Source organism: Amborella trichopoda, chromosome 6 (assembly GCF_054954075.1).
Source record: "Amborella trichopoda isolate Santa Cruz 75 chromosome 6, AtrichopodaSantaCruz75HAP2 v2.0, whole genome shotgun sequence".
Lineage (NCBI taxonomy): Eukaryota > Viridiplantae > Streptophyta > Magnoliopsida > Amborellales > Amborellaceae > Amborella > Amborella trichopoda.
In genome coordinates this window covers 8,922,817-8,933,799 of record NC_142341.1, presented here as the reverse complement: position 1 = coordinate 8,933,799, position 10,983 = coordinate 8,922,817, and the positions used below count along the sequence as shown (strand labels likewise).

Here is a 10,983-nt window from a genome sequence, read left to right as displayed (position 1 = left end):
GGTATCGAAATTCTTCCTTTTCATTGACCCATCTATTCTCTCTATATGTTTTTGACATAGAGACTCTAAAGGCATCAAATAACTCAACATGCAGATGCCCATTAACACTCTTTCACACACAAACAAACACACTTTAACGAGACATGTAGATTAAACCCACAGCAAGGGCTTTACATCTGAACAACGACAGGAGGATCATCAAGGGTGGGATATGGCGAAGTATCGGAGTAGCGAAACGACTGTTGAAAGGGTTGTGAGTGCAGTGATGAGGAGTCCTACAATAAACGCGATAACCGTCCATGGGTTCCTGAAATAGGTGTGCACAAAGTAAGCTCGCCACTTGTTCCATCGTCGGTCGCAATGCCTTTTCACCTGAATCCTCACACCGCGAAGAAAATCATCCTCAACCGTAATCCCATCGCAGATGCCATTGAAGACCTCTGCCAATTTCTCCTGACTCCCTAAGTAGTTCTCTATTATACCTGCCTTCTCAAGTAACTCTACGTCCTTGATTGTGTCTATCAGTTGCTCCATAAAGGCCACATATGAGCAGACCTTTGTTTCAATACCTACTTGCAGCTGTTCAAACGCCATACAGTTCAAAAGCTCGGATCCCTACACCAGGCAGGTACAAATTACATAACCCCAAATGTCATTTCTCTTATTTCGGTAAGGCAATCATTTATGTAAATTAAACTAGTGATATTCATATGTATTGAATATTAATTATTAAATAAAATAGTACTTTCTGAAAAGCTTAAAGTTTGTTTATAAAAAGGGTTTATAAAAGAGAGAGAATTGGATAGATCTTATGCGCTTCTATTAGATAATAAATAATTTTTTGTGTTCTCAATTATATTGCGTTCTAACCTAGTACTAAGTAAACTAGTAAATATAATATGTAAACGTATATAATGAGACTATTCACCTTTGCTACAAGGTGGTCACAATTAATATTTGACCATTGAATGTCAAATTCGGTGAATGCATTCATTTTATTGACAAAGCTAAAAGTTCAAAAAAGAATTTTTTTTGAACTTTGTGACATACCCAAGTTATCAAATTTCACATTGGATGGTTATAAGTAATTATGAACTCTCTGCACCAAAGGTAAACGGTGTCATTATATACAATCCCATATAATAGTTAAGTCATGTGTAAATATTATTTTGGAATATTATAAAAAATAAAATTGCAAAAGCATATCACATAAACTTGAAAAATATAATAGCAGTTCCATTTGCATTTTGAGCTAATTATTTTTCTACAATAATTTCAATGGATGAAAGTAAAGGAAGAAAATTAGAGTGGGAAGATAATAACCCATTGAACTCTCCCAGAGCTCAAATTTGAACTAACCGTGTGGTCGTCGACGATTAGAGCCGGCATGCGCAGTACCCCATGACTGAAACTCACGTCCTTGAAGGCTCGTGTTCTGCTCTTTTTTAAGTTCACCCCGGCCTCGTCAAGATTCGTGGTCGTGAGCCGCTTGATAAAGGACTGCGTCTCCCTCTCATTCTCCTTACTCTGCTCCTCTTGAACCAGAGGGACCCCACACAATCTCTTTATCCATTCGCACATTCTCTTGAAAAACCTCGGCTTCTCCTTGAGCCCCTCGGGCCCTTTTATGCCTTCCCACTTGGTCTGCCTCTCCTTGTCCAACCAATGCAGCGCACCCATCTCCTTGAACCCTTCCAACATGATCTTCCCCTGTGCCTTGTCCATGTGATACAGCCTCTCCAACCCCTTTATCGCGTCGTATAAGCCTCTCGGCGACTGTTCGAGCAGAGTCTCTAGTACCAGTTGAGGTATCTGGTTCTCGAGCAGCAGCATGTCATTGAATACTTGGTACACATACTCTGCCTTTTTCTTGCCAAATATAGGGTCATTCTCCTCATCCTCTCTGAGAAACTCTAACAGGAAGCAGCCATCCAAGAGCATTATCTCCAAGAACTTGGCCTGATCCAGGCAGGCAAAGTCGGGAGGCCAGTCATAGCAAGCCCAGAGCTTATGCTCCACCTTTCGAAGGGCATTTTCAAAGTACTCGCGAGGTTTCTGCCTGCGATCGAGGAAGCGGTGGAGGGCCCTGGCCTTGTGAATTTCCATGCCACGGTAACGGGAATTACCGTGGTGGAAGGGGCCGAAGGACATGAGCAAGGGAGTGAAGGCTCCCTTGTGCAAGTCGGCCATGAAATCGGGAACTTTGTAAATGCAGTGAGTTTCCCAGTTCGTCTTGTCTTTGGCCACATTGCTAATTTCTAATGTCCATTGCTTCTCTCCCGGCTTGTTCAATTCCTCAGTCATTTGGTGCTGGGTCTTTCAGACCGTGCTACCTTTCTTCGGTTTTTTAACTGCAAGGGAGGACGATCAACAGAGAGAGAAATGGCGATGCAGAGACTTAAGATGAAGTGGTTTATGTAGGGAAATTATTGAACTTGTTCCCAGCTTGGCTTTTCTTCTCCCCCTTATGCTCCCTTTTGAAGAGTCTCTCGTACTGTTGCTTCTTGATCCTTCATTTTTACATTTGGGCCGGTTTTTTATGCTTTTTCTAATTCCTAAAACTTATATACTTCCCTATATCCAACCCTCTAATTTAATGGACGGTTGAGATGGTCCCAATCACAATGCCACCTCTCCTTATTTTATTTTTAATGTTCTTACAAAAGATTTTGATACCAAATTTTGAGGATCTACTCCTCTCTTAAACTCGAAATAGTAAAACAAATATTCTCAATAAAATAAAATAACCAAAATACCTTTGAATGTTTGAAGAGGTATTTTGGTCATTATATTTTATTGAAAATTGTATTTAATATTTTTTTTAGGTGTGTCCCATTTAGAATATGACACTACCAAATTTTAGTTTCATACAATTTATAGAACAAACTTAAAGATAAAATACTCTGAAGCATCGAATGTAGTTGAAACAATGAGTGGCTCACCTGATCTAAATTAGACAGCTGGATGGGGGAAGTATATATCTTCACTTTCAACTTTGTAGGGGAAGTTTAGAAGCCTTTCCCTTTAAATTTATCGCTCTTTTATGCTTTGCAGTTTTATTTGTAACAAAATTGCTCTCGTTAATAAATCTTATAAAAGTCAAAATAGCCATTTATATTTCTCTCCATCTCTTTCCCCTTTCCCCTTTATCTTCTCTCTCTCTCTAAGCCTATTTCTCTATTCATATTCATGTATCTCTCATTTACTCTAAAAAATGTGAATCAATTTGTTGGTTTCTCTTTTGAAAGTTCTCTCTCCAAAAACATAAATAAATATTTTGGTTTCGCTCTAAAAATGTGAATAGATTTGTTGGTTTCTCTCTTATCTTTGCCCTTTTTCTCTCTCTCTACGGAGATCCCAAACCAATTATATCCTGAGAGAGAAATCAACAAACTCATTTACATTTTTAGAGAAAATGTGAATATGAATAAAAATAGATTGTTCCATTCCTTGAAAAACGATGCGGAAACACTAATCTTCTTAACAAAGCAAAATACAGGGATGGAGATCCCAACTTCTTAACAAAGCAAAATAAAGAACAGGCACTGGGCCATCAACTGTGATTGCGTGAAGCATCAATCGATGTTTCCCGTACAACTTTGCCAAAAGAAGGAGATTACATGAAGTAATATTCCTCTGTTTGTTTCAAAAAAGAACATAAAGGAATTTTAGCTGCATTCCATGACTTGCCTGAGTCCAAGTTTGCTCGAGCAAGTTACTAGGACTCACCAAGTGGATGAGGCGGGGTAGGGGGTGTGATCCACAGCAACTCGCCCCGCCATTATAAGTGTTGTAAGAAGTGTAAAAAAAATTGAAAAAATTGTAGGAAAATTGAAAAAACAGTACTATATTTGTTAGAAACAAGTTTTTTGATCGTTTAGGTAGGTTTTAAGATGACTTTAGAACTTTCATAATTCTTCACTTTTTTAAAATTTCATGAAATATTCTAATTTTAAAAATGAAAATGTTCAAATAATCCGTATTTCATAGATCCATTTTATCTTTTTAGTCTTCCAACCTTTCTATTGCCTCTTTGATTTTTTTGTTATTTTTAACCATTAAAAAAAATTATCATTACTTTTTTTCTTTTGTTTTGGTACATAGCTTGTCCATTGGAACTGGTCTGAGTTACTTGCCGCAGCCAAGGCCCGAGTATCTTCACGGAGATGAGTTTCCATACTTTAATTTTGAGTTCTTATCCGCCAAGGTTTGGCAGTGCAAAAATTGGATCGGCGTGATTTTTTTTGAGGCAATTTCTAATGAAGAAATGCAACATCAAACATCAAGCATCATTAACAGTAACAGTAACACCACTGGTTTTGGGCTTTGTGGATGCTTGATCTTTGGGAGCACCTCACTCTAAGATCTCAACGCACCACAAACCCCATGAACGGCTAGCAACAATTACTGTTACAGAGTGGAAACAGACGAGCCCAATTCGATTCTGTTGCACCTAATTTGAATCTTTTGTTAAGGACGAGTCACAATCAACTTTTAATTATGGACTCAATTGATGCCTCGTGTCGGGAACTACAATATTCGCCAGATTCTTAGGGTGTCACCATGAATTCGCAAAGGTTGATGCTTTCCTCCCGCAAAGAGTCAAGTATAACATTATGGGACGTAGGATGCACAACAGCAATGTTAAGAAACATAATATTAATGCAGTACATAAAATATAACGGAAAGTATATAAAGAGAACATTTCCCTAAATGGTCACAATTAATCTTGACCATTGGATGTGAAATTGGGTGACTGCATTTATTTCATTGACCAAATTCAAAGTTCAAAAGAAATTTTTTCGAACTTTATAAACACCCAAGCTATCAGATTTCACATCAGATGGTAATAAGTAATTGTGACTTCTCTGTACCAAAGATAAATGATCTCATCGTATACAATGCCAAAATATTAATGTTGATGCTCTTTTGTGTATGCTTAACCAAGTGTGAACATGCACACCAATGGGTATTATACTTATTTGTATCTTACACAATACTAATTGGGGTTTCACTCTTGGCCAGTCCTATTTTCCACATATATTTGCTTATATGTCAGATTTCAAATTGCATACGCTTAATTAGTAAAGTAGGAAAGTCCGTAGACCACACATTTCCAATCCAATTGAAGAAACCAACTGAAAGAGAATAAGAGATCTTTGCCACGAGAAGTTTAAAGGGTCAACCGCGAGAAGAAGAAAAAAATGAAAAGAAAAGAAGAGATGATTATATGATCATTCTACAAAACTAAAATAAGGTCGCTCTAAGGTTTAAAAACCTTCAAATTAATTACTTTGACCTCAAGATTCATGGATACCAAAAAAAGAAAAAGAAAAGAAGGATTTCAAATCCTAAGCATATTTCGGCTTTTAACGCATCTAGACCGACCATTTTAAAGATATTCAAGTGTTTATAGATCAACATGATCGCCACTATTTTTGGATCTTTAAATTTCATAAATCGGGTTAGCAATAGCTTTTTCATGACATTGCAAGTCTTTCCGACACCGAGATTACATCTTTCGGCATAGTTTTGAGACGCACCTTTCTTCAATTATTTAAGGTTGACCTCCTTGTACAAACCCCACCATTTAAACTTAAACAATTATGTTCAAAACAAATATTCAAGAGAAGATTTTTCCCCTCAAAAATGAAAAATACGGATATCAAAATTTAGAAAATTAAAAAATAAAAAAATATTGGATCACATATCATATAGATTGTACAATTTATTGTGCAAAAAGATAGTGTACTTTCATCCTAATGTATTAGTATTTTCACACTGCCGCTTAATGCCATTAGTTTATTCACCCCAATTAGATGCTCAAGAGACAAGGGCGAAGGAAAATAGTCCCACATCTTCACATATTAATAGAAATACGGAGTACAAAATAAACAGTTGGGTAACGTGGCAAGCGCCGCCCGTGAGGAATGCCTTGGTTGGTGCCCTTGAGTGTACACTAAAAGCATTGAAGAAGTTCCTACCAAAGATAGGTTAAGCACTTCATCGTCGCTTCATCGTTATGATTCTCATTTGGTGGAAAAAAAACCCCATCTTTTTAAAAACCTCATCTACATATCGTTATGATTCTCATTTGGTGGAAAAAAAACCCCATCCTTTTAAAAACCTCATCTACATATTTTTTCAATATTTTCGAGTTGTTTTGGATGAAAATGACCTTTGGATGAAAATGACCTTCACGGTAATCTTTTTATCGTGAAGAACAGTATGGTAATTTATATAACGTAATGACTAGTAAATTTTATACGGTAATTTATTTACCGCAATTCTTAGAACATTATACGGTAATTTATTTACCGCAATTCTTAGAATATTTTATACGGTACTTTAATTACCGTAAAGTAATAACATTCAATTACGGCACTCGAACTACCGTAATACTTTTCATATATTATACGGTATTAAAATAACCGTAATGCTCTCCCGCCTTTTCTTTTTTTTACCATTTTTTTGCATAATACCCTATTTTCATAATTTTTTTAGCATTTTCTTTGTTCTTAGCCTCGTCCCTCTCCCATCCATTTTCTATATCTCTCATCCATTTTCATCTTATCATCTATTATATATCAATCTTGGAACGAGGTCTTTGAGAGCATCAAATATACACACCAACACCATTTTATATAGGTATGTCATCAATATATTATGTTGTTTTTATAGTACTTTATATAGTTTGATTAAAATATTGTATAAATAAGTTTTAGATTTATTTATATTGTTGCATAAATAAGTTTTAGATTTATTTATATTATTGCATAAATAAGTTTTAGACTTATTTAATGGTTGACCATCAAAATAATATTTTTCTATAATACTTGATGTAGTTGGATTGGCCATTGTAATTTTATTTATATTTTGGCATCTGTATTGCAATTTAATGTCCCTCTATAATGCAACATCTTCATTATATGTAAGTATTTTGAAACTTCTTGTAAGTATTTTATATTTGTTTCCATCTGAAATTTCTATGCAGTGATTGAGCTTGTACGCAACAATAATGGGAGACAACATAGTGAAAATCGTTTTACACTTTGGTGGTTTTTTTAAGAGGAATTCTAATGATAGATGTATTTTCTATGATGGTAGGGACGTGAAGGTTATATTTTTTAAAGGGATCCCATCATTTGACCAAGTACAGATCACTTGTCAAAAGTATCAAATTATTCCCCAAGTACCATGACTATTAGGTATATTGACCTAAGGTTACCAAGTAACAGTAATATGATATGTATTGATGATGATGAAGACATTGCAAATATGATGGAAGGGTCTTCTTCCATCGTCATGTAAGTATCAAACCGACCTATTGAGTCTGACTGCACTGAATATCGACCATCAATAACGCCCAATAATGGTCCATCAAGATTGGTCATATAAGAAGTTTACAATGAAAATAATTAATTTTCTTATATGTTAATTTTATGTTTTGTGTTAAGATAATTCTAACTTGTACTTAAATTTTTTTCCTACAGCACTTCCCAACCATAGGAAGTAGTTCATAGTGAAGATGTTGCTGCCATAGATGTAGAAGATTCCCATGATTCAGAAATCAAGCGGTATATCGACGATATCGATACGATAGAAATCCCCCTCTAGATTAACCATTACGAAATTGTACTTCAATAAGATCAGGATTTTGATGATATATAGGCATGTCATAATCACCTTATTGATTATGCCATATCACAAAACTTCAATATGAAGTTTATAAAAAGCGAGGAGAGACATGTATAAGCAAGGTATGTTGCAAATGGGTGTTCATGGCAAGTGCGTTGTTGGAGGGTTAATACACAAACTTCTTCAGGGTGAAGAAATTTGTAAACATGCACTCATGTGCCAGCGTATCAGCCGCTTGCCCGAAGCCACTGGGTGGCAAGCAAGATCAAAGATCGTTTGAATGATATGCCCAATCTGACGCCTAGATATGTGGTTAATGATATACAACGTGATCACGGTGTCATGCTATCTTACCAACAAGCATAGCGGGGCAAAGAGGTTGCACAAAAGATAAATGAGGGTTCCTACGTGAAGTAATACGAGGATCTTGCCAAATACCTTCATAAGATCTGAATCACTAACCCTGGAACCGTATTCAAACAGATGATCATGATAGGTTTAAGCGTGTGTTTATAGGCAATCGTTCATGTTTTTATGGTCTTATGTTTGGTTGCATGCCACTTATGGGATTAGATGAGATATTTTTTAAGGGAAGATACAAAAGGATACTATTGGCTGCAGTTGGGGTAAATGCAAATGAAAATATATTTTCTATAGCATATGCAGTGGTTGAGAGTGAAAATACACCAAGTTCGACTTGGTTTCTAGAGCTTCTCAATGAGCAGTTTAACGAGAGGCTTTGATTTGCCAATATTGACTATTATCTCAAATCGTCAGAAAGGTTTACAAGCCGCAATTGAAAAAGTATTCCCAACTAGTGAACAAGGCTATTGTATGATTCACCTTGTCAATAACTTAAAAAAGACCTATTGAAATCTGGCACTTACAAAACTTTATTGGAAACCTGCACGTGCATTGTCTATAACAGACTTCGATGAGTACATGACAAAGATTACGAATGCAAAGGCTGAGGCCTATGACTCGAGCATGTTACAACATTTGAAATATTGGGCAAACACATATTTTTAGGGGCATAGATACAATCATCTTACATCGAACATCTCTTAATTATATAATCGGTAGATATTAAAGGCTTGAGGGAAGCCCCCTTATTAGACTCCTTGAATGCCTAAGGGTTAAGCTTATGAGAAAATTTTCAAAGAAGATGGCTATGTCCCTAGAATGGAGCAGCGTACTTACATCGAAGGCCCAAAAGGTAATAAACATGAGGAGGGATAAGTCCAGATTCATTCATACAGTCACATGGGCACATGATGGTATGTATGAGATCAATGCGGATAAGAAATATGTTGTTAATCTGGCGACTCATACATGCAATTGTCGCGTGTGGCAGGTTAGTGGGTTGTCGTGCAGTCATGCAATCACCGCTATAGATCATAGGCATGAAGATGTTACAAACTTTTGAGGTATTTATTTCACAGTTCAAATGTACTGTAGAGCATATTCCATTCCCTTCAACCCAATTCCTGATGCACTAAAGTTGCCAGAGAATGTCTATACAACAATATTACCGCTAGCTGCAAGGGGAACCGCGGGTCGGCCAAAGAAACGGTGCAGGCAAATAGAGTACAATGAGATTTGGCCTCTTAAGTTGTTGTCGATGCGGGATCATGGACCATAACCGAAAGACATGTAAATCAAGTATATGAATTTGTAAAGAGGCTAATGCTTGCTGATATGATTTTTAGAAAGTATGTGATCAAGCTAGTTCAATTTTATATAATGTGGTATGTGTAAAATATGTTTAAGATCACTTAATTTCAAGCTTATTCAATTTTTCGCTGAGTACCTAGTTCATTCTTTTTGGTATTATTTTTACATTTTTCCTATCACTATTAGTATGGGGAAGACATGGACTTCAGGGGTACTACTTCTTTTTTTTGTTTTGACTAATTGAAGCATTAATGGATCGTTCGACGAATCGTTTTTCAATAAAAAGACTGAGATTATAGTTCAATCGGTCAAAGCACCGCCCTGTCAAGGCGGAATCTACGGGTTCGAGCCCCGTCGGAGAGATCCTTATTTCACATTTCTCATTACGGTAATTAAATTACCGTAAAGAGTATTAAGGAAGTAAGTAATAAGTATTATGATAATGTTTTTACCGTAATACTTATTACTTACTTATTACCATAAGTAATAAGCATTACGGTAGATGTTTTTCAGCATTACGGTCTTTTGAGTAACTTAATGCTCAAAATAATATTTACAGTAATGATTTTTTGAACATTACGGTCTTTTGAGTACCGTGATGCTCCAAAAAATGTTTACAGTAATCTTTTCACTGTAATACTTAATACTTATTACGGTAAAAAGATTACTGTAATGATTTTTTTAGCATTACGCTACTCAAAAGACCATAACGCTTTTGGAACTTATTATGGTAAAAAGATCACCGTAATGATGTTTTTAAGCATTACAGTACTCAAAAGACTGTAATGCTCAGGGTTTCTAAGAATTACAGTCTTTTGAGTACCGTAATGCTAAAAAAGAATACCGTAATGATGTTTTTGAGCATTACAATACTCAAAAGACTGTAATGCTCAGAAACCTTGTGAAATGTTTACGGCAATTTGAGCATTACTGTAAATCCAGAGGATTTCTGAGCATTACAGTCTTTTGAGTACCGTAATGCTAAAAAAAATGTTTACGATAATCTTTTCACCGTAATAAGTATTATGGTAAAAATATTATCGTAATGATGTTTTTGAGCATTGAGCATTACGGTACTCAAAAGACCATAATGCTCAGAAACCTTCTAGAATAGGCACATAGCTAATTGCTGAAACTAAGTTTTTGCATACATTCGCATTGGATGGTTTATTTGCATTAAGGTTCATTCTTATCATTTGGATATGCTATTTTCGAGTCAATCTATTAGGAATAGGCCTACATAGCTAAGGTTCATACGCATTAGATGGTTCATTCACATTAAGGTAAATATCAAATTGTTGAAACCAAGAGTAGTGTTATAAACTCATTGAACTAACACAACACAATAGCTTGGTGATACATCCAAGCTATCATAGGTTCTCATTCCAATAAGAATATAAGATGCAGAGTAGTGTTATAAACTCATTGATATTTCAATTTTTCATATATATCACACAAATATAAAAATATATATACAAATAATGCAAAATTTTAATATTTCAACTTTTCATATATATCACACATGTCACAATAAAATAATATAGGCACTACTGGCCTCTTTATACAGTATAGGCACTACTGCCCTCTTAACAACAAAAAAATATATTATCATGAACGCGTTCGTCATACTGATAACTTTGTACCCTATTGTGGCAATTACAATTCTGTATT

At 35.6% G+C, this 10,983-nt stretch overlaps 1 protein-coding gene across 1 annotated transcript; it reads right to left on the bottom strand.

The window, feature by feature from the left end:
- Window positions 1-3,107, bottom strand: LOC18437996 (UPF0481 protein At3g47200). The gene is made up of 2 exons (XM_006848204.3): window positions 1,360-3,107; window positions 1-615 (listed from the first exon to the last, which is right to left on the bottom strand). Exons 1-2 carry the CDS (start codon window positions 2,302-2,304, stop codon window positions 199-201), a joined length of 1,362 nt encoding a protein of 453 aa, XP_006848267.1. The 5' UTR covers window positions 2,305-3,107; the 3' UTR covers window positions 1-198.
- Window positions 3,108-10,983: the final 7,876 nt, after the last annotated feature.

Bases quoted from the DNA above. Each gene is read 5' to 3' on its own strand.
- LOC18437996 (XM_006848204.3), bottom strand. From the start codon at position 2,304: ATGACTGAGGAATTGAACAAGCCGGGAGAGAAGCAATGGACATTAGAA. The intron at 616-1,359 runs GTTAGTTCAAAT...TGCCTGGTGTAG, and splicing joins TAATCGTCGACGACCACACG to GGATCCGAGCTTTTGAACTG.